The sequence below is a fragment of the Myxocyprinus asiaticus genome, chromosome 8, assembly GCF_019703515.2.
Source record: "Myxocyprinus asiaticus isolate MX2 ecotype Aquarium Trade chromosome 8, UBuf_Myxa_2, whole genome shotgun sequence".
Lineage (NCBI taxonomy): Eukaryota > Metazoa > Chordata > Actinopteri > Cypriniformes > Catostomidae > Myxocyprinus > Myxocyprinus asiaticus.
Window position 1 is genome coordinate 54290753 of NC_059351.1, and position 24255 is coordinate 54315007.

Sequence of the window (24255 nt, forward strand, 5' to 3'; positions counted from 1 at the left end):
TTCTTCTTCTTTGGTTCTTAGATACTGCATTACCACCATCTACTGTGTGTAATGGATCAGAGACTTTCCTGCTATATACTTCCAGTATTATCAGGACTAAAAGCTTCCAGTATATTCTTTCAATCAGACTTGAACTTTTAAGAAATGTAATAGTATATTACTTCCTATTGTTGGATTCAAAATGTTCTTTAATGTTATTTGTTGCTCTCCTTTCTTCTGTAATTCTTCTACTAATTAGTTTCTTTCTTCTGCATATTCTCTGCACTGTATTATTACATGTTCTACTGACTCCTTAACCCCACACCAGCTGCATAACCCTGTTGGATGTATTAAATGCATTATTTAACCCCGTTTGTCCCAATCTGAGTCTTGATATAATACATTCTTCTTTCCTTCTTCCCCCTGATATCCTTCCTCTACCGACCAATGGTTGTACTGAATATAAATGTCTTCCCTTTTCCTCATTATTCCAATGGTATTGTCACTTTTGCATTATTTTCTTTTTAATTATTGTTTTAATTTCTGATCTACTCTATGATATTTGCTCATAGAGATTTGTCTGTCTTCTTTCATCATTGCTTTTTTTTTTTTTTTTTTTTGCCAATTTGTCTGCTTCTTCATTTCCTTTCACTCCTACATGAGCAGGTTCCCATAAAAAATGGTACTTTCCTGTTTGATTGTTGCATATTTATAAAATCTGGAGAATCTCCACCACTATGTCTTGTCTTCAATCAGAATATTGAGCGTCTAAACTAAATAATGCCGAACAAGAGTCTGAACAAATGACAGTATTAGTTGATCCTATGTCATTTATCTTTTGTATTGCAATCATAATTGCTAGTAATTCTCCTGTAAATACTGAAACATGATCTGATATCCCTTTTCCTTCTGCTGTTTTCAATTTTGGTATGGTATAAGCAATTCCCACCTGTCCTTTTCCTGGATCTTTAGATGCATCTGTATAAACTTGAGTAAGACAATCATATTTTGTCCAAATGTACTCCTTTGTTATTTCTGCCTCTATTACTATCTGGTCATTTCCTTGCCTTGACTCTAATAGGAATAAATCTACTTTAGGTTTTGGTATAATCTATAATGGAGTTGGAGGTAAAGTTACTATTGATGCAACTTTATACTCCTTTCATTTCATTTCTTATACTAAATCTTCAATAATCCAACCAAAGCTAGTTTCCTTTCCTTTTCCATGTTCCCAGCATGCTTCTAACACCGTTTTGTTCGGGTGCTGATCTTTCTGACCTTTTAAATTAGCTCAGTATGACATTATTAATGTCTTCTTAAATACATTGACATCTCACCCAGCTCCACCTGCAAAGCTGGAATTGGAGAAGATGGATATGCTCCACATCATATTCTTAATGCTTGAGACTGTATTCTTCCTAATTTACCTAACTGAGTTTTAGATGCTGATCCGTATGTTATACAAACATAGTTAAATACTGTTCTTATCAATGTTGTATAAATGGGTTTTAAAGCCATTCTATCAGCCCACCATTCATTTCCTGAAACACATCTCATTACATTTAACATCTTCTTTCATTTCTCTACCATTTTATATGTATTTTTTTTCATGTTGCTTTACTGTCAAACCATATTCCTATAAATCTTCTGAAACTCTTTCTAATTCCTTATTATATAACTTTATTTTTAAATCTGTATTTATCTTTTTATATGTAAAGAAGATGGATTTAGTTTTCTCTACTGAGAATTTAAAGCCCCACTTATGGGACCATTTTTCATCATTATTTATGGCTGATTGCAATTTTTTTTTTAACTATATATTCTTAATTTCTTCCTCTGAACCAAAGGGCTCCATCATCTGCAAACAGCGATTTACCCAAATTAATATCAGCTGTAGCAAAAACATCATTAATCATAATAATAAATAGTAATGGACTTATGACACTTCCTTGGGGTGTCCCGTTTTCTATCAAGCCACTATTGGACATAACTTCTCCAATCTTCACTTTAATGTTTCTTTCAATTAGGAAATCTTTAATCCAATTATATATTCTTCCTCCTATTCCAATCTGATCTAATTTTATTAGCAGTCCTTCCTTCCATAACATGTCGTAAGCCTTTTCCACATCAAAAAATACTGCTATTACTGTTTCTTTACTTATTAAGGCTTTCCTTATATCTTCCTCCAAATTTATGATAGGGTCCATTGTTCCTGTTCCTGGGTCACTGACAATAGACCTTTTTCACAGAATGTGATGATGCATTTCTGCTTATTTAGTAGTGTAAATCTAGCTTTTTTTTTTTTATTATATATTATACATTTTTTAAATATTGAGTGTAAATTTATAACATTATGCCTTGTGTTATATTACCCTGGAATTAGTTTTAAAAACTGAATAAACACAGCTGTGAGTGGGTTTCTATTACAGCTGCTGAGAGAGTGACAGTAAATTTTGGCATCTTCTCCCACTTTACTGTCTTAATCCACGACTCTCTGTTTTATTTCCTCTTCTGGAAAGTCATTCAAATGTAATAGTGGATTTTTTTCTTTTGGTCTTGGAGCAAATGGGTAAGTGAAAATAATATTTGCTGTGATCTCCCATTCATCACTGTTGAAGTTTACCCTGCAAACATTTACTTCCGCGTTCCAAAACCCGGAGTGTGAAAAAGGTCTATTCAAGGAGGGATTTCTTGGAGCGCTGTGTCTGAAACTGCCCCTTATACACTATATAGTGCACTATTTCTGTGGATGATTTAAATATTCGGTTATAACATGTAGATTATGATCAGATGAGGGTGCTATGCGCACAGAAACGCCACCCAGCTTGTACTGGAGTTTAAAGATACTAAAGTATAACAAATAAATACAATAATGTACATTTGATAAAATGTGTTTACTCGGCTGGTCACCTTTATCCCTCTCGTGGGCTTGATTAGCCTGATTAGGGGCCCAGGCGTGCGTCATCAAGGCCCGGCCCCACCCTCCTCCTTGCCACAAACATATATATTAAAAATGACAAACAGAATGAAGATTTATTGTATTAATATATTATTTAATAAGAATAAGTATTTTAAAAGTTTATATGTGACGTTGTTTCTGTGAGAGCCCCAGAGTTCCGTATACGTGTATATATCAGTGTCCGAATTCAGCCACTCATTTTGTTCACTCACTGCTGAGATATAGTGTTCTCACTGCCATTCGCTATATAGGAAATAGTGAACAAGTGAAAGATTTCAGACACAGCGAAGTCCAACTGATTTAGTAGAAACACAAACAAGTTAATTTACGTTAGCCTACACACACCTGTATTTCCTGTTAACATCAGAAACAATGTAGCTACACATCCCACCAAAACAATTTAAGTGCTGTTTTTTTTTAGCAGGGCTGCAAACTGTAGTGAGGATTTATAAAAATGGAAAAGTAATGTAATCAGATAATGTATATCGTTAAAAAATGGTGAAACTACTGACCATTGAGGAATTACATGTAAGAAAGCAGTGGCCTGCCTATGGAAATAATATAGTATCAAAATTATTAACACATGCGTAAACACTTATCCATCCATTTCATAAACGTCACACATGTATCTTACTAGCCTCAAACAAATGCCTTTCAACCGATGACTGTGAAATTGAAAACTAAATGCATGTGCTGTGATTTGTACAGATAGAGATATATTTGTGGATACAAAAGTTCCCTTTTGTACAAATCTATCGCAATTTGTGTATGCAAACATAGGAAGATGTTCCAAATCAAACACAAAACGGTCTTGTGAAGTGTTGAATGCATTTGTGGATCATATGACATGCGTGCACTCATTAATGTCTATTTGTGTCTACTCTTTCATTCATTTGAATTTCTAGACTTCCTTTCTGCTGGTTTTGCCTTGCATGATCCACACGTAACTTTGTGTAATAAAAGAAGCTACTACTAGATGGTGGTCTCATTTTACAGATGTACCATCGGGCATAGTGTGGTTTATTCACATTGTCACTTGGCATGCGCTGCGTTATTGACGTAAATTGGTGCCTTAGAACCCACCAGTCAATGGTAACAATTGTCACAGTGGCGATCGAATTTCATGGCCAAATTGTTTTAAATTCAGGACAGTAATATTGCTCATATCACACAAATTAAAGATACATTCCTTAATATTACAACATAAACATTATATTATAATATAAACAGATAATGGGACCTAATGTTAGAATTATAAAACAGACATAACACAAGAAAGACATGGCTGCCAGATCACCACTTCATAGCCTCCGACTAATCAGAAACAAACCTTACTGCATTGTTTTGAATTTTTTATTGAGAGAAATAAAAAGTATTAATGAAGAAGAACAGCAGTACAGCTAGAAGTGCCCATACAAAACATGAATCATGACAACAGACATACCATAAATACCTTTATATTAAGGTTTGTACAAGATCTGCTGTAGGACTGAAACGATTAGTAGACGTTATCGACAACACTGACAATACAAAATATTCATTGCTAAATAGTCATTTGATGTCACTTAACATAACATGAGATCACATTAAACTCTAATGATGACGCGTGAGAGCAGCACTGCAGTTCACTACTGACTGAGGAGAGGAAGAATTACACAGATCACAGTACAGATGCATTCTAAACTTTCCAAACAGCTTCAGCTGATGTAGATCACAAAGTATGAGGGAATTATAATGCAAAAATACAAAATAAGTAAGTACAGAAGCACTCTCGCTGTGGAATAAGTGGAGCTGGAGCTCTTTAAAGGAAACACTCCGGCATAACATCTTTAATGCGGTTATATTTAATGCGTTACATCTTTAATGCAGTTATATTTAATGCGTTATAGTTTTATTAATGTTCAAATAATACAGAAGCAGATCAGGTAAATAACTACAAACTCTGAAACGGTCATTTCTCTGTGCGGTCAGCGCCTCTTCTATGAGTTGTGTGAATGTCCCGACCTATGGGGGAGAGATTGAAACCGCACCTGGCTGATGCACATACAGGGACGCTCATCCCTTGAGCGCACACACTTAATGCAGTTGATTATAATGTGATGACTTATTGAATCATAATATATGTGTCACTGTGCATTTCTTATCGTGAAGAACATTGTCAATACGCAGCTTTATTAATAAGAGTTTGTTTTTTTGTGAGTTAAAGATGGATTGAAGTGAACAGAAAGGTGAGAGAGGGTATTCTTCACCCCATTATACACGGCAACAAAATAAATTTTGATTTGTTTTTGTTTTGGCTTGTTTTCCAATAAAAATATCTAAAACATTTACTTTAGTAGCTATACTGCAGAAGAAAAAATTGTTATCTGAGAATGTTGAATATAATATTAAAAATACAAATATTTCAAAATATCTAAAAATCCTTTAAAAAAAGATGCATTCACCTGAGAAGCAGCATATAAGATATTTAGACTTGCTTTTAGAGAATAGATCTTGAAGTATATTTTGTCTTTGCTGCACTCGCATAAGTATAACCAAGTGAAAAAATATACTTACCTACAAAATACAGTTATTTAAGATACATTCTCTTAAAGGTGCTTAAGTGATTTTTTTTATAAAATTACATGCAGAAAATGTCCTTATTACTTGACAGATATCACTGACATAGGTGCCATGAAATGTCAAACCTGTCTCTGTAAAGCCCAAGTAAACAGCAGTGAAAAACATTTCAGCTGAAAACATTTTTACATATTGTACGATTGTAAAAAAAAACAAAAAAAAACACAAAAAAAAACAATCAGGTGAGTAAATAACATATTTGTCGTTTCTCACAAGAGGCTATTAAATCTGACACAGAGACACCGAGGAATCATTAGAAACCATAAATCCAACATAAAGGGGTTCAGTGAATGTGGTGTGTATTGTGTGTAAGTGTGTGAGTCTGTGTGTGTCAGAGATGCTGTAGAAGGACAATCTGCCAGCCAGCCAGTCCAGATACACTCCGACTCTGTGACATTGGTGTGAAGGTACAAATATGTTTTTGTTCTTATTTTTGTGCCAGATATTGAATCCATTACTAGTGCAGAAAAGACTCCAGGACTTTTCATCGAGCCCAAACATACTGTTACTCCCTTCTTTCCTTCTGACTTCTTTATATGCCACAGCTATACGAGCCCAGCCACTATATTCAGCCTCCCAGTAACAGCGTTCGGTCAGACTCTCTCTACACAAAATTTGAGGAATGTGATCAAATCTCTCTGGATGATCAGGATATGGCTGCTTCTCTTCCACACATGTCACCTTTTTGTTCTCCTCAGACAGTATAAGATGAGTATTTGCTGTGTTTGGATCCACAGTGAGATCACAGAAATCTGAACACAAAGATATTTCCTTCTTTAAAGGGATCATGCCTTTGTTATTACTTTAGTATATTCCTTGAGATTCACTCATAGTATTAGTAAAGTTTTTTGCACAAAATTGTCATATATTTGTAAAACCCTCATTCTGACCCTCAGTCAGAAACACTTGGGCTGAGTTCGGAATGCATACTATCCATTCTATTATATTTTTGCCATATCAGTCTATGGCAAAAATAGTAAGAGTATGTGACGAGGAGGAGGGCGTGGGTCGGGCCGTGACTACACACGCCCGACCCCCAATTGGGCTAATCAGCTGAGGAGAGGGATAAATGCAGTGGAACGTGGCAGTTCGGGAGAGAGAGAGCCACATGCAGCTGCAGTGTGTGCGTTTGTGTTTATGTTTTAATTTATCATTAAACATTACTCTGATGGTTCGTCCAGTTCCCGCCTCCTCCTTTCCATTTTACCCTTTGTTACATTGGTGCCGAAGCCCGGGAAGGGGGAGGGATGTGCTATCATGGAGTCCTCACCACTACCAGCCAACCCAGGAGCAGCCACAGCCGTCTGCCTGGGGATGGAGACGTCACTGCCGGCCGCCGAGGATCTGAGGCACACTGCTGTTCCCCCCACAGAAAATAGAATAGAGAAAAAAGAAAAGAGGTGGGGAAGAACATGACCATCTGCCTGGGGCCGGAGGACCCACTACCGTCCACCGGGGGAGGAGCGAGCTGTTGTCTGCCAGAGGTTGGGGAGTGGCTGAGGGCCAGGCAACAGCTTATATGGGTGTCGGCGAACCAGGTATTTCCTCTCTCTCCTCTCTCTCTCTTGCTGTCACTCCGCTTTGTCCTTTCCCTCTCCTCTGTTTTTTTTCTCCCCTCATCCCCCTCCACAGCCCTAGAGAGGTTATCCCTCTCCTTGACTGATTAGCCCTCCTCCTTGTCACACTCCTCCCTCCTTTGCCTCAGGCCGGGGAACCCCTACCGGCAGTTCAGGAGAGAGAGAGCCACATGCAGCTGCAGTGTGTGCGTTTGTGTTTATGTATTGTCTTTATGTCTTAATTTCTCATTAAACATTATTTTGATGGTTCATCCGGTTCCTGCCTCCTCTTTTCCATTTTACCCTTTGTTACAGAGTAGTATGATAGTATGCCATTCTGAATTCAGCCTCAGTTGTGGTGGTGCTTCTCCTTGACAGTAAACAGCCACTGTTATGATTGGCTCTCTGCCATCTCACTCCTCACCACTACTGGGCGGGGCTACTGAAATTATAAGTTTAAATTAGGCTTTTATGTGCTATTGTTGAGGAGGACAGATGCAAATGTCTCACACAGTGTGACATCACGATGTGGAGGAAGTGGAGAATGAGTCGTTTATGCAGCTTGGTTTCAGCAAATGCTCTTTTTGCAGTGAGGAGGAAGTTTTAAGTTCTGAAACTTACAGTTTTATAGTACAATGTCTTCTATATGTCAAAAGGTCAAGGAAAATTGTATTTCTTGATCCCTTTAAACTAATTTGTTATCACTGAATGTGTATGTGATGGTCAGAAAGAAAACCTACATTTTTGTAGTCCCGGTTTCATCCTACAGGGATCTCCATAGTCCAAACTGTAAAGAGACACAAACATACACATAAAGAATGGTAAGTAGTTAGAAAACATTAGGTATTATTCAGTGCTGCGACACATACAGTCCATGTAAATAAAATAAAGCACTATAATGTGAGGACTTTGTGTAGGCTCATAAATAAAATGTTAGTCTTTACACAAAGTGACCATTTGGCTTCAAAGAATACACAGGTAGACATATGGACTATTTTATTTAATCTTTTTTATTGGCTTGACTGGATAAAGTACCATGCACTTTTGTTGTCCTTCCACAGAAGGAAAAAATACAAAGTATTGGAATGAGTAAATGAGTTGAAGTGAGAATGAGTTTCCATTTTTGGGGGAACTATCCCTTTAACTTCTTGCCTGAGATTGTCCAGACTGCAGTTTGGATCATTGAGTCTCTCATAGAGCAGTTTTACTCCTGATTCTCCTGGGTTATTGTAGCTCAGATCCAGTTCTATCAGGTGTGAAGGGTTTGAATTAAGAGCTGAAGCTACATAACAACAGCCGACCTCTGTCACCATACAGCCAGATAATCTACAGAGAGAAAGTAATTGGATTTTTGAAAGGGAACTTGTGTTTACAGATAGGAAAAGTTCAGATTCTGATTCCTCTAAATGATTCTGGTTCCTTTAAAGTAAATTATTTTAGTACTTTTGAAGATTTATTTGGAGATAAGAAATTCAATTCTTATTGAATTTACTGCCCTCAGCAGCCCGTTACCAAATATTTTTAGATTTCAACAGTGAAGTAAAAACAAATCAGAAATAAGTTTAACATAAATAAAAAATCTAAAACAAGAAATGTGATAAAACTCATGTGAGTCTTTAATTATACATTGAAATATCAGGGCTGTCCACTTGCTTTAGATGTAAGAACAATTGCTAATTAATTAAGCCCAAATTAAAATGTATTAGCAAACAGAAGAGAAGTTGAAATTGTTATCATTTTTTAATTATTTATAACCATTTTGTTTTATTTTATAAAACATTTAGCAAAATATCCCACTGTGCAATACCCACATATAACAACAACTCCTCCCGCAAAGCTGGTGCACATGTTGCTTTTATTATTACTGTACCGTATGTGAATATGTTGGACTTTACTGTATGAGCTTTTGATTTGATGTTTTGTGAAGCACTTTGTATATATATATATATATATATACATACATATAAATATATGTATGTATATATATAAATACACTACTATATAAATACAATTTTTAACTTCAGATTTCTTCCAAAATGGGCAAAGGAGATGTGTAGATAATGCAAATTACTTATTTGAAAAAGTACCTTAAATATTATGATGTAAATTTAAAAAGAAATGTGTACTTGTTACATGAAAAAATCTGATTACATAACACACATTTCTTGTAATGTGTTACTCACAACTGTAATAATGAAAATCATACATTTTCATATTTTAAATACCTCAGTATCACTACTTCACAGTTTGGACTCTTCAGTCCATCAGAGAGCAGCTTCACTCCTGAATCCTGCAGGTCATTGTTACTCAGGTCCAGCTCTCTCAGGAGGGACTTTGATGATTGTAGAGTTGAGACCATGATTTCACATTGCTGACCAGTGAGATTGGACTCAGCAAGACTGAAATAGAGTCAAACACAATTTTCTGTAAATGAATTGTTAACCTGACTTTGCAACCTTTACTGGTATATCAGCTTCATTCTTGTACTTAGAGATGGTAAATTACAGAGCTTTTCTGCAGTTGTTCATGGCAGGTATCAGTCTTCTTCTACCCTCCTCTGATGTGTTGTACTTCTTCAGGTTCAGCTCATCCAGCACCTCCTCTGACATCTGAAGCATGTAGGAGATTGCTGAACATTGAGCAGGAGAGAGTTTATTCTCTGAGTGTTTGTCTGATTTCACAAACTCCTGAATATTACTGCACAGAGTCTGATCTTTCATCTCCAGCAGACAGAGGAACAGATTGATGGATCTGTCAGTAGAGAGAGGTTTGTCATTTTTGATTGTGTTTTTAATGTACTGTAAGGTTTTCTTGATGCTCTCTGAGGTGTTCTCTGTGTGTGTCAGTAGATCCTGTAAGAGTCTCTGATTGGACTCCAGTGAGATGCCCAGCAGGAATCGCAAGAAAAGATCCAAGTGTCCATTATCACTCTGAAGGGCTTCATCTACAACTCCTCTGAGCAAATTATGTACTGAAGCTAAACATTTCAGGGCATCCTTAGTTGTACTTACGTAGTAGTGAAAAACATAGAAAGCAGCCAGAAACTCCTGAAAGCTGAGATGTATGAAGCTGTAGACTTTCCTATGATGAATCACAGATTCCTCCTTAAAGATCTCAGTGCAGATCCCAGAATACACTGAGGCATCAGTGACGTCTATGCCGCTCTCTCTCAGGTCCTCCTCATAGAACATGACATTGCCCTTCATCAGCTGTTTGAAAGCCAGTTCAGCAAGTTTAACAATCACTTCTCTGTTGGACTGCAGGAGTTTCTCTGGATCTCTCTCTTCATACTTCTGATTCCTCATATTGATCTGAATGAGCAGGAAGTGGATGTACATTTCAGTCAGAGTTTGAGGGATTTCTGCACTGTCATCTTGTTTCAGGATGTTCTGAAGCACAGTGGATGAGATCCAACAGAAGACTGGTATGTGGCACATAATGTGTAGGCTTCTTGCTTTTCTAATGTGTGAGATGATTCTGCTGGCTTGATGCTTATCACTGAGTCTCTTCCTGAAATATTCCTCCTTCTGAGGGTCATTGAATCCCTGAATTTCTGTCACACGCTTGATGTATTTGGAGGGGATCTGATTGGCTGCTGCTGGTCTGGAGGTGATCCAGATGAGAGCAGAGGGAAGCAGATCTCCTTTGATGAGGTTTGACATCAACACACCCACTGATGAACTCTCAGTCACATCAGAAACTTTCTCACTATCTGAAAACATCAGTGGAATTCTGCTTTCATCCAGACCATCAAAAATGAACACAAGTTTACACTCTTCATAAATCTTTGAGTCCATATCATGAAGTTCAGGATAAAAGTCCAGCAGAAGTTTGTGAAGACTGTACTGCTTATCTTTAATCAAGTTCAGCTCTCGAAATGGAAGCACAAACATGAAATCTACATCCTGATTGGCTTTTCCCTCGGCCCAGTCCAGAATGAACTTCTGCACAGAGACTGTTTTTCCAATTCCAGCGATGCCTTTAGTGAGAACAGTCTTTATTTTGTCTTTTCTCTGTCTTTTCATCTCCTTATAACCTGGTTCAGGTAAGGGTTCAAATATGTCATTGCAGGAAATCGGAGTGTCTTGTAAGTGTTGAGTTCTGGCTGTTCGTAAAACTTCATGTTCTTTATTCACTCCTTCACTCTCTCCCTCTATGATGAAGAGCTGTGTGTAAATTCTGTTCAGGAGGGTTTGATTATCTTGTAGTTTGAATCCCTCAAATAAGCTCTCATACTTGTTGTACATGCTTGTTTTGTGTTGACATATGTATTTCTGCAGGACATCATAGACTGGTTGGTGAGGCACAATGTTTGACCTGGACAACAGCAAGAATAAAAAAATAAAAAAATATATTATTTTAAAAACACCCAACCACAAAAACATTAGTGCTACAGATTCATGTATATAAATAAGCTCTAAATGTACTGAATAACTGTTTTCAAGGCTCTGACAATGCAGAATCCATACCAGAAATGGATGACTGATTGCATAATCATTCAGATTAAAGAAGTGGATTAAAGTGTATCTCACCTGGTGTAAGAAGGTTTTGTTCTTTGACTAAAATTGAAGTTTATAGGATTTATTTCAGCACTAAATGCAGGCCGTGCACCTAAAGACATGTCACTATTCATTGACACACCGCTGGGTTCTGGAGATACTGCTGAGTCGGTCTGCTGCCTGAAAATATCAATAACAACAAAATAACATGTAAAATGTAAAAGGACTCATTTTAGCAAGTATTGCACAAGTGTTGTTTTCAATCTCATGACTCACATTGTGTCAGGAAGTCCCATTTTGTCACTTGGGGGTTCTTCAGTACTGAACACAGGCCGTCCACCCATAGACATGTCACTCTTCACTGACACGCCACTGGGTTCAGGACATACAGCTGAGTCGGTCTGCTGCCTGAAAATATCAACAACAACAAAATAACAAGTGAAATGTAAAAGGACTCATTTTAGCAAGTATTGCACAAGTATTGTTTTCAATCTCATGACTCACATTGTGTCAGGAAGTCCCATTTTGTCACTTGGGGGTTCTTCAGTACTGAACACAGGCCGTCCACCCATAGACATGTCACTCTTCACTGACACACCGCTGGGTTCTGGAGATACTGCTGAGTCGGTCTGCTGCCTGAAAATATCAATAACAACAAAATAACATGTGAAATGTAAAAGGACTCATTTTAGCAAGTATTGCACAAGTGTTGTTTTCAATCTCATGACTCACATTGTGTCAGAAAGTCCCATTTTGTCACTTGGGGGTTCTTCAGTACTGAACACAGGCCGTCCACCCATAGACATGTCACTCTTCATTGACACACCGCTGGGTTCTGGAGATACTGCTGAGTCGGTCTGCTGCCTGAAAATATCAATAACAACAAAATAACATGTGAAATGTAAAAGGACTCATTTTAGCAAGTATTGCACAAGTGTTGTTTTCAATCTCATGACTCACATTGTGTCAGAAAGTCCCATTTTGTCACTTGGGGGTTCTTCAGTACTGAACACAGGCCGTCCACCCATAGACATGTCACTCTTCACTGACACGCCACTGGGTTCTGGAGATGCTGCCTTCTGGGTCTCAGCAGAACTCCCCTCCTGTCTCATCTCAGTGAGATAGTGATGGGAAGATCGGAACATTTTACTGACTTGAATCTTTGAGTCTCGTTCAGCAAAATGAACAAACCTTTATTCAAGTCATTGTGTTCATTTGAGCAGAATTAAATTAAAATGTTACATTTTCAATAGCCAAATCCCCCCCCCCCCCCCCCAACACGTCTACTTAAGCAAACTTTGATTATAGTCCCAATAAGGAAAAATTGATAATGCAGCCAAGGACAAATTATGAGAAACAGAAATGATTAGTACACCTCTGGAATCTTCTTGCCAGTGTCCTTCGTTCTTTTGTCACGTGACAGTCGTATTATGTGCATAGCCTATAAGGCTGTCACGTGACAAAAGAACGAACGACTCGGACCAAAATAGTTGAAAGGTGAACTATTCATTTCTGGTTCATGTACTGCGCCTATGCGGTTTTCACAACAAACGGTGGTTGCGCAATGCGCATGCGCGGCCAACACAAAATGAACGAATGAACGACCCATCACTACAGTGATATTTATTTCAGAACGTCTGCCCTTACTTCCTCAATCTCTCAGTCATGATGTTCAAGTTATTTTTAAATGAGGACACGGTAGAATGAGACAAAAAAAAAAACAAAAAAAAATCATTGGGGTCAAAAAACAAAACAAAAACAAAAACAAAAAACACCCATTTAAAAAAAGAAAGGCTTATTTGAAAATAAATAAAATAAAATATCCTTTTTTTAATCGTTCTTTCAACAAGATTGTGGTCAGGGCAAACAACAATCATAGCTGGATATACAGCCTTTTGTGTTTATGCAGATAGCATATAACATATTTTGGATGTTAATCAAGATAAACATTAATACATTTCCATTACTCGATCAAACAATAAATAGTAACTTACCATAGATTGCACCAGTGATCTTCGCATTCTTTTTGTAAGGCCCTGTTTAATGGTACAAAATAAATATGTCCTATCTTCATTTGAAGTCTGAAGTTATCAAAAGGATATGACGCACGTACACTTTCGGTTTCGGTTCCGTAAGTGTTCATCGCAAGAACAGAATTGTGAGCCTAATGCAGTAATTGCTCTAGTGTGTTTAACTTGGCAAATATGAAGGTGATTATGTATCCTCCTCTTCAGTGATTTTTAAACAGAAACATAAAACTCTAATAAATAATCCAGTCAAATGTGACTCCAGTGTCAAATGATCTCGTTAGTTAGTTGAGCATCTCCCTCTAGTGGCGCATATCATCATTACCACATTCTCAGGTGAGAACCCGAAATAAGAGAACATGAATTAATGATGTAAGAATTCATCTTCAGCTCAACACGGGAAACTGTGGAATTACACAGTTTTCCGTGTTGATCTGAAGATTCATTCATACTTATTAAATAACATATATATTCCCGTCAAGAGATATACTATAGGTCTAATGAACCAATTAAGACTTTGTTTGTCAACAATCGTCATCTACCAACTCCATCATACAATTCAGTGGCCTGTACCATGAAGCCGGTTTCGGTGGCTAGGATTTTCAGCAGATAAAGTGTTGTATTTCATTTAAAATTTAATTGCTTTTTACCCTCTTTAGCCATAGAAAAAAATATCTTTGAAAATATAAACATAATATGTTAGGCTATCTATAAAACAGCCAGTAAAATGGATTAATATGATTCCTGCAAAAAATAATTGTTTTTAAAATATTAAAAGCTTAAGATTGCCATGGAAAGGGGTCAATGCTACCCAAACCCCTTCTTTCTTTCATGGACTCGAGATGAGCATACAGTATTTTACTTGAAGTTATAATAATATAAGCAATAAGCAATATAAGCAGTACACAAAATATTTATTTTTAAAAAAAGAACAAATACATCTTATTATTGCATACAATTTCTTTGCATACAGTATTCCAAGTGCTCAATATTTAATTAATCAATAGTAGCCTTTTTTATGCATTTATTTATTTATTATTATTTACTAAAGACAATGTACAAATTGTACATCAAGAAAGAGAGAGAGAGAGAGAGAGAGAGAGAGAGAGAGAGAGAGAGAAACAGGATGTTATTTTGAATAACCATATCAAATAACCATTCACAGCATTTTCTATAAGTAACGTGTAATTCGTTCATTTACATGTTATATTTTATTTCAAATCAAGTGGAAAGAAAGATAAGGCATCACCACTTTTTTTCTTTCTTTCTTTTTATTATTAAATGAGATAGGACATCATACCTCGTATTTAAAATGTTTTTTTTTTTTTTTTCAAAAATCAAGAATCTGCAGCAAACAATCTATCTAAATTAATTTATAACATTTCTTAGCAAATCCCATTTATGTTCACATTCCAGACTTTAATTGCTAATTTTAAATGTTACTTTCTCCATTTGGTATATTTCTGAATTCGTTTCTCTCCATCTTTGAAATTGTGGGAGTTCTGGTTTAAGCCAAGTTTTTGTAATCTGTTTCAAAGCTGCCACAGGTGCTGCTGATACAGTTCTACTCAGCAGTCATTGAGTCTGTCCTCTGCACTTCAGTATCTGTCTGGTTTGGTTCAGCTACGAAATCAGACATCAGAAGACTACAAAGGATAGTTCGGACTGCTGAGAGGATTATTGGTTGCCCCCTGCCCCCCCTTCAAGAACTATACACTTCCAGAGTGAGGAAAAGGGCTGGAAAAATCACACTGGACCCCACTCACCCTGCCCACTACCTTTTTGATCTGTTGCCTTCTGGCCGACGCTTCAGAGCTCTGAGCACCAGAACCGTCAGACACAGGAACAGGTTTTTCCCTCAGGCTATCCATCTCATGAACAGTTAAAACTGCCCCATTGAGCAATAATTATGTGCAATAAACAGCTCAGTCTTTTTATATTTACCCAGCATATCCTACCTCTACTGCCATTTCATTCCCTTGCACTGTATATAACCGATTTGTATTTAGATTTGTACTATGTATGTGTATGTGTGTATGTATGTGTGTATACATATATTTATATATTGTCTATTGTGTATTCTATATATACTTTATTGTATTTTCAATATTTATTTAATTATATATTTTTTTTAATTCAATTTTTTATTATTCTTTAAAAGTCTTGTCGCTGTTTTTGTATTGTTGTGCACTGGAAGCTCCTGTCACCAAGACAAATTCCTTGTATGTGTAAGCATACTTGGCAATAAAGCTGATTCTGATTCTGATTCTGAAAGCTGCTATTCTGATTACCTTAAATATATTTTGTTCAGTTTTATTTCTTAAGGACAATGGCATTTTATCCAAAATACGTTTTTCTGGATGTATTTCTATTGTGCAGTTAAATATTAAATTAACCTGTCTAATCACTTCATTCCAATAATTTGTCCATTTAGAGCACTCATATAGAATGTGACTGTAATTAGACTTTTTTTCTCCACAATTTCTCCAACAATCCCCTTTTACCAGCTATTGTATTTACTTTGAATAACAGGTGTTATGAAAAAAAATCTCATTTGTATCTTCCAAGCATATTCCCTCCAAACACTGGATTGAGTAGTATGGAATGTATTATATGACACTTCTTCCCAGTCTTGCTGATTAATCTTTATTTTTAATTCATCCTCCCACCTACATGTCCTGTATATCTCTTTCAAGTGCACTCTTTAAAATACCTACAAATGTATTGGATTAGTTGTATTGTATATATCAATTATATAATTTATTAATGGATGCATTTCCTTTTTATTTATTTTACTTTAACTTCTTTTAATACATATCATCTTACCTGTAAATAATTAAATAAATATTAATTGGGAAGCTTATATGTTTTGCTAGGTTTGAAAAGGTATCCATTCCTTTATCAGGGAACAGTTGGTGATATCTTTTCAGACCTCTTTTCTGCCTAAAACTGAAATGTATTATCTAATCTATTTGGCATGAAATCTGGATCTTTAACAATTTTTAGTAAATTAACTATATCATTCTTAATTTTACAATTTGTATTTTTTTCTAACCAAAATCTAAATGTACTATTAATACAAATATTATCTATTGATTTAAATTTGTTTCTTTGTTTGGGTAGGAACAGGGATATACTAATAGATTCCCCCATTTGATACATTTCCATCTTCCTCCATTTCACTTTAGATTCTTCCTTCATCCCAATCAATATAGGTTGAATTTGGGCAGCTTTATAATAATTTATTAAATTAAGGAATTCTAGTCCTCCAAACCTTTTTAAAAACTTAAGAATTTTAAGACTAATTCTAGGTTTCCTATTATCCCATACATATTTACAAAGTAGTTTATTCCATTGTCTAAAAGCACTTTTTTGATATACTAACTGGTAGATTTTGAAAAAGGAAAATAAACTTAGGGAGAATATTAATCTTTACAGTCTCTATTCGTTTTGTAATCAATAGTAGCCTATTTTATTTGTTATAGTTTTGAATGATATATAAAGTTTTCAATTCAAAGAAATATAAAAGCTTTTATATTTTAAATACATTTAAGCTTTTAAAATCAATAAGCCTGTGTGATCTTGTTGTGGGCCTACATGAATTCACTTTGATTTCACACATTGATATACCAGCTGTTATATATATATATATATATTATCACATTAAGAATTTGTTTGCAGCAGTCCTCTTGAGCTCTCTTAGCAGCCGCTGTTTCTTCTTGTTGTGTGAATGTCTTGAATTGCTTCATAATTTTACAGTTATCCCTTGTACTGTGTAAATCGTGTATTAAGTCTTCATGATTTCATGCTGAACTCTTGAGCAGTGTAAATGCATTTTTATTTTATATATTTTGTGCAGAATGAATTCAAATTCTTATTTTCATAATCATCAGCTTTCAGCAGAGAAGTAAATCACATTCTCTCACATGATTGGTTGTGTGCTGCAAATGTCATTCATTCATGTGCACAAGCGCATAATCTACTCTTAAAGTCAGGATCGAAGCCTGAGTTGACGGAGAAAGTTGATGAGCTGCATCATGGTACCAATTAAACCTGATTGGATTGGTTTGAATTTGTCCACCTGAAACCAGTTCTGAAACCCTGAGTTCATTCAGCAGTCTTCATAGTTGCTTTACTTTAAGAGATCTCTTGAATTCTGATTAGCTGTTGCTTTGCTGTTTCCAAGATTTTGATAGGCTAATCTGTTGCTAGGTTGACATTTCCTCAAAATGTTTTGTACTATAAGTATTCAGCTGCTGTGTAGTTTGTACAACTCGGTTTGGGTCTTTCGCAACCATAAGAAAGTAATACTCGTGTGACAAACCGCTTTACAACTATAATCAATCTCTTTATTAATATTATATTTGATTGTACATTCCTGTCAGAAAAGAAAATAAGAGATTATTTGTTGTTAATCATCTTCCAGGAACACCATCACTAATTATGATTGGCTGTTGTGTTGCAACCACTCGAATTATGATTGGCTGTTGCGTTGCTAGGCTGAATTTATTTTAGAATGAAGCGCTCTGCAGTGATAGTGGGTGAGATTAATTAATTTTAGTGTCATAATGCAATTTAAATGTTCTGAAGAAGCTCAACAAATGCAATCCAAGGTAAAGAGAGTTAGATTTAAAATATTTAAAAGTTTTCAAATGTTCAAAATCTCATTTTCTGAAAGTGAACTCAGCATTGAACAAATAGTTCTGATAGTTTATAGTCTTGAAAAAAGTGTAGAACTTTCTGAGAATGTCATTTAGCTGACTTTTTCATCTACAAAACAGGGTAAGGCTAATTTAAGTTTGTGTAAAGAAAAGGTAATTAGATAGGCCTAACAATATTATTTTTTCGTTTGGTAATTTATTTAATCTAATACAGGGAATTTTGCCTGCATTTTTTCAAAAGTAAGCTAAACAATAATTTTATAGAATTGGGTTATATGTTAGTGTTCCAAAAAAGCACACTGATGCTTTTCTCCTAGTATTATATATTTATTTTAATTTAAAACACCTTTGTGCATAGAAATGCATTGTGCATATATGTTTTTTGTATTGTGGGCTTATTCCATGACTGCCATCTATTTTTTTGAATGGTGTGTAAAAACAACTTTAATAAATAAACAGATGGCTACTGCAATTAAATTAATCACAAAGAGTGGCCATTAATTTGTTCTCCTTGCACTTGTCGATGACAGGTCAAATGAAATCACTTTTATTGTCACACAACCATATACACAAGTGCAATAGTGTGTGAAATTCTTGGGTGCAGTTCCGAGCAACATAGCAGTCGTGACAGTGATGAGACATATACCAATTTACAATAAACATCAAATTTACACAAAACAATTTAAAATCTAATATACACATAATTACACACAACACAATATACAAATAATAACATACAATGTACAGTATACAATACACACAATATAGAATACACATTATACAATAAAAAAAAAAGGTATATATAGTATATATACAATGTGCAGTAGGTTGTATTGTACTGTATTGACATTCAGGCTGTCGGTTGATAGTCAGTTGCCAGTGTGTTGTTAAGAGAGAATATAATATAATAATAATATAATTTATGACAGTCCAGTGTGAGATAATAAGATTAATAAAGTGCAGTGCTGATGTATATTGATCGTGAGAGATCAAGAGTTCAAAAGTCTGATTGCTTGGGGGAAGAAGCTGTCATGAAGTCGGCTGGTGCGGGTCCTGATGCTGCGATACCGCCTGCCTGATGGTAGCAGTGAGAGCAGCCCATGGCTCAGGTGGCTGGAGTCTCTGATGATCCTCCAAGCTTTTTTCACACACCGCCTGGTGTATATGTCCTGGAGGGAGGGAAGCTCACCTCCGATGATGTGTCTGGCAGTTCGCACCACACTTTGCAGGGCTTTGCGGTTGTGGGCGGTGCTATTGCCGGTGCTATTGCCATACCAGGTGGAGATGCAGCCAGTCAGGATGCTCTCTACAGTGCTGGTGTAGAACCATGTGAGGATGTGGCGGTTCATTCCAAACTTCCTCATCCATCTCAGGAAGAAGAGGTGCTGATGAGCCTTCTTCACAATGGCCTCAGTGTGGACGGACCATGTGAGTTCCTCAGTGATGTGGACACCCAGGAACTGGAAGCTGCTGACTCTCTCCACTGGTGCTCCATTGATGGTGATGGGGCTGTGTTCTCTTTCTCTTCTCCTTAAGTCCATCACAAGCTCCTTTGTCTTACTGACATTGAGGGAGAGGTTGTGTTCCTGACACCAGCGTGTCAGAGTGTGCACCTCCTCTCTGTAGGCTGTTTCATCATTGTCAGTGATCAGACCTACCACCGTCGTATCATCAGCAAACTTAATGATGGCATTGGAGCTATGTTTTGCCACACAGTCATGTGTGTACAGGGAATACAGGAGTGGGCTAAGAACACAGCCCTGTGGGGCTCCAATGTTGAGGGTCAGTGATGAGGAGATGTTACTGCCCATTCTAACAACCTGGCGTCTGCTTGAAAGGAAGTCCAGGATCCAGCTGCACAGCGAGCTGTTTAAGCCCAGAGACCAGAGTTTCTCATCAAGCTTGGAGGGCACTATGGGGTTGAATGCTGAGCTGTAGCCTACAAACAGCATTTTCACATAAGTGTTCCATTTTTCCAGGTGGGAGAGAACAGTGTGTATTGTAGATGCAATGGCATCATCAGTGGAGCGCTTGTTGCGGTAAGCAAACTGCAATGGGTCCAGTGATGGAGGCAGCACAGAGCAGATTTAATCTCTGATTAGTCTCTCAAAGCATTTGCTGATGATGGGGGTCAGAGCAACAGGGCACCAGTCATTTAAGCAAGTGATTTTGGATTGCTTTGGTACAGGCACAATGGTGGACATTTTAAAGCATGTGGGGACTACAGACAAAGAGAGGGAAAGGTTGAAAATGTCCATAAAAACACTAGCCAGTTCTGATGACGCGGCCCGGAATGCCGTCTGGACCCGCGGCTTTATGGATATTCAACCGTCGGAAGGATCGGGTTACATCCGCTACAGAGACGGAGAGTGAACTAACCTCTGTAGGTTCGGCCACGAGAGCTCTCTCCGCGAGGGCTGTGTTATTTCCCTCGAACCATGCATAAAAAGTATTTAACTCATCCGTGAGAGAGGCAGCGGTGTTCACGGCAGAGTTTTTATTCCCTTTAAAGTCCGTGATGATATTAATTCCCTGCCACATGCTTCTAGAGTTGGTGGTGTTAAACTGTCCTTCAATCTTGTTCCTGTACTGGCATTTTGCTGCTCTGGCATAACTGGCTTGTTTATGCTCCTCCGCATTCCCGGAATTAAAAGCGGAGGTCCGCACATTAAGTGCCGCGCAAGCATCGCTATTAATCCAAGGTTTCTGTTTCGGGTAGATCCATATTGTTTTGGATGGAACAATATCCTCTACGCACTTTCTGATGAAACACGTTATGCTATCAGCGTACACCTCAATGTCGTCATCAGAGGCGGACCGGAACATCTCCCAGTCTGCGTGATCAAAACAGTCTTGTAGGATAGAGTCTGATTGGTCCGACCAACACTGGATCGTTCTGAGAGTGGGTACTTCCTGTTTCAGTTTCTGCCTGTAAGCGGGCAGAAGCAGAATGGAAGAGTGGTCCGATTTGCCAAATGGTGGGCGGGGGAGGGATTTGTAGCCATCCCGAAAGGGAGAGTAGCAATGGTCCAAAACCCAGTCCCCTCATGTGTTAAAACTGATGTGTTGGTGGTATTTTGGTGCAATTGATTTAAAATTGGCTTTGTTAAAGTCCCCGGTCACAATGAAGGTGGCCTCAGGGTGTGCGGTTTCCTGCTTGCTTATAATCCTGTACAGTTCCTTGAGTGCCCGGTGTGTTGGCTTGTGGGGGGGATGTACACAGCTGTGATCATGACCGCTGTGAATTCCCTCGGTAGCCAGAATGGTCGACACAGAAGCATGAGAAATTCCAGATCAGGAGAGCAGAAAGACTTGATAGAATGTACGTTCCTCTGATCACACCAGGATTTGTTGATCATAAAACATACACCACCACCTCTGCTTTTACCTGAGGGGTCTTTTGCTCTGTCCGCTCGGTGCACGGAGAACCCCGCAGGTTCGATGGCTGAGTCTGGAATCTCCGCAGACATCCAAGTTTCTGTAAGGCAGATAATGCAGCAGTCCCTCGTCTCTCGTTGGAAAGAGATACGCACTTTCAGCTCGCAGAGCTTGTTGTTCAGAGACTGAACATTTGCCAGTAGAATACTGGGTAGCGGGGGTCGATTTGCACGACGGCTTACTCTGATGAGAACGCCGGCTCTGTTTCCCCTTTTCCTTCTGCGTTTTCGTGGCCGGGCAGCCCAGACAAAGGGCTCCGCTTGCGTGTTTGTAAACAGCGGGTCGGCATTGAGGAATTTGAAGTCCGGTTTACGGTGTGTAATTGCAGAACCAATGTCCAAAAGGGTTTGTCTGTCATAGACAATAAGGCAGACAACATCCAAGACAAAAATCATAAGAATTGTAAATAAAACAAACAAAAAACTACAATGTTGTTTCGGAGCTCGCAACGCAGCAGCCATACTCGGCGCCATCTTGAGCCAAGGTGCATGGTACGATATATCTGTGTTGAGACACTCCTGGAAGTATCATGACGCAGATGTGTTTGCAGCATCGGATCTGTGCAGGTATGCCATTATGACCAATCCATAACAGTGCGAGTAATGCTTCATGTACGATGAATTGGCTTTCAAGGATGTACAGTTGCAATCAAAATTATTCAACCCCCTGACCAGCAATACATTCTGGTGATGTGAATTAAAAAACATCAACTAAAACCTCAATAAACAGTCAAAGTAAGTTTTTAATACATATTTGAGTGATTTTGAGAACAAAGAGTTCCGTTTATCCAAATTTTAAAATAAAAAAGAACTAATTCTCTCCACAAATGTCATGTCAAAAATATTCAACCCCCAAGTCAATCATTTGTGGAGCATCCTTTATCCTTAATAACAGCAAGTAAATGTTTCAGGTAAGTGTTCTCAGGACACCTCTCTATTAGAATTTTTACACATTTCTCATGAGCAAAAGCTTCCATCTCATTGACATTCTTTGGTTTCTGTGCTGCCAAAGGTTTGCAATGGGATTTTAATGATGGACTGAAAGGGCCATTTAAGGACATTCCACGACCTATCCCTGAACCAGATTTTGGACAACTTGGATGTATCCTTGGTGTTATTGTCTTGCTGGAAAGTCCATTGATCACCGAGCTTCAATTTACACCCTGAAGGCATCAAATTTTTTCATGCCAAAATGGCCTGATACCTGAAAGAATCCATGGCGTCAGTCACATAGTCAGGATAGCCGTTTCCTGCAGCCGCAAAACACCCCCATAATAGGACTGACCCACCTCCATGCTTGACTGTGGGGATGGTGTCGTTCTTGTCATCACCATGTCATCTTACTCCAGACGTACTGCTGATCCATGGGTCTAAAACTCATTTTCAGTTTAGTGTCATACGTCTATAAAACCTTCTTCCAGGACTCCACAGGTCTTTCCTAATTACTTCTTAAATATTCAGTCAACTGGAGGCAACATTTCCCTTGGTGAAGTTTTGCTTTCTTCAACATCCCAAGAAGGTTGCTGTTATACCATATTTAAAAAATGTATGAATGGTGCTGCCAACTTTGTCTATTGGAAATTGAAGTGCCTTGGAAATGTACTTTTAGCCATGACCTTTCTTGTGTTATGAAATAATCTCCTCTATTAGCTTTTGAGACAGCTTATTTTTAATTGCATTTTTTGCATAGAAATACATTTTTGCTTACAACGCTAAACTTAAATTTTAAAACTTAAATAAGTGCCATTGCAGACTGATGACTTAATTTTGTTTTAAAACAATTACTTGTGTAGCCTTACACATTTAAGAAACAGCTACATGCAATTGGGGTTGAATAATTATGACATGGCTGTATTTTAAAAAAATCCTGCTATTTAGAAATATTAGGTCATACACTATATTGCCAAAAGTATTCGCTCACCCATCCAAATAATTGAATTCAGGTGTTCCAATCACTTCCATGGCCACAGGTATATAAAATGAAGCACCTAGGCATGCAGACTGCTTCTACAAACATTTGTGAAAGAATGGGCCGCTCTCAGGAGCTCAGTGAATTCCAGCGTGATACTGTGATAGGATGCCACCTGTGCAACAAGTCCAGTCGTGAAATTTCCTCGCTACTAAATATTCCACAGTCAACTGTCAGTGGTATTATAACAAAGTGGAAGTGATTGGGAATGACAGCAACTCAGCCACGAAGTGGTAGGCCACGTAAAATGACAGAGCAGGGTCAGCGGATGCTGAGGCGCATAGTGCACGGAGGTCGCCAACTTTCTGCAGAGTCAATGGCTACAGACCTCCAAAGTTCATGTGGCCTTCAGATTAGCTCAAGAACAGTGCGTAGAGAGCTTCATGGAATGGGTTTCCATGGCCGAGCAGCTGCATCCAAGCCATACAACACCAAGTGCAATGCAAAGCATCGGATGCAGTGGTGTAAAGCACGCTGCCACTGGACTCTAGAGCAGTGGAGACGCGTTCTCTGGAGTGACGAATCACGCTTCTCCATCTGGCAATCTGA

At 37.7% G+C, this 24255-nt stretch overlaps 1 protein-coding gene across 6 annotated transcripts; it reads right to left on the bottom strand.

Moving 5' to 3' along the window:
* Nucleotides 1-5609: 5609 nt before the first annotated feature.
* Nucleotides 5610-13821, bottom strand: LOC127444634 (NACHT, LRR and PYD domains-containing protein 3-like). 6 transcript variants are annotated; one of them, XM_051704119.1, is made up of 11 exons: nt 13607-13820; nt 12573-12724; nt 12345-12476; nt 12117-12248; nt 11889-12020; nt 11646-11792; nt 9619-11430; nt 9339-9512; nt 8266-8439; nt 7854-7900; nt 5610-6309 (listed from the first exon to the last, which is right to left on the bottom strand). In XM_051704119.1, exons 1-11 carry the CDS (start codon nt 13631-13633, stop codon nt 5780-5782), a joined length of 3459 nt encoding a protein of 1152 aa, XP_051560079.1. In that variant the 5' UTR covers nt 13634-13820; the 3' UTR covers nt 5610-5779. The 6 variants fall into 6 exon arrangements, with proteins under 6 accessions (XP_051560079.1, XP_051560082.1, XP_051560081.1 ...); XM_051704122.1 differs by lacking the exon at nt 12117-12248 and having other exon boundaries at nt 13607-13821; XM_051704121.1 differs by lacking the exon at nt 12345-12476.
* Nucleotides 13822-24255: the final 10434 nt, after the last annotated feature.

Excerpts from the sequence above, each read along its gene's own strand:
- LOC127444634 (XM_051704119.1), bottom strand. The coding sequence starts at position 13,633 with ATGCGAAGATCACTGGTGCAATCTATG. Across the intron at positions 12,477-12,572 it reads ATGGGACTTTCTGACACAAT|GCAGCAGACCGACTCAGCAG; the intron begins GTGAGTCATGAG and ends TGATATTTTCAG. Across the intron at positions 7,901-8,265 it reads TGCAGTCTGGACAATCTCAG|TTTGGACTATGGAGATCCCT; the intron begins GCAAGAAGTTAA and ends GTCTCTTTACAG.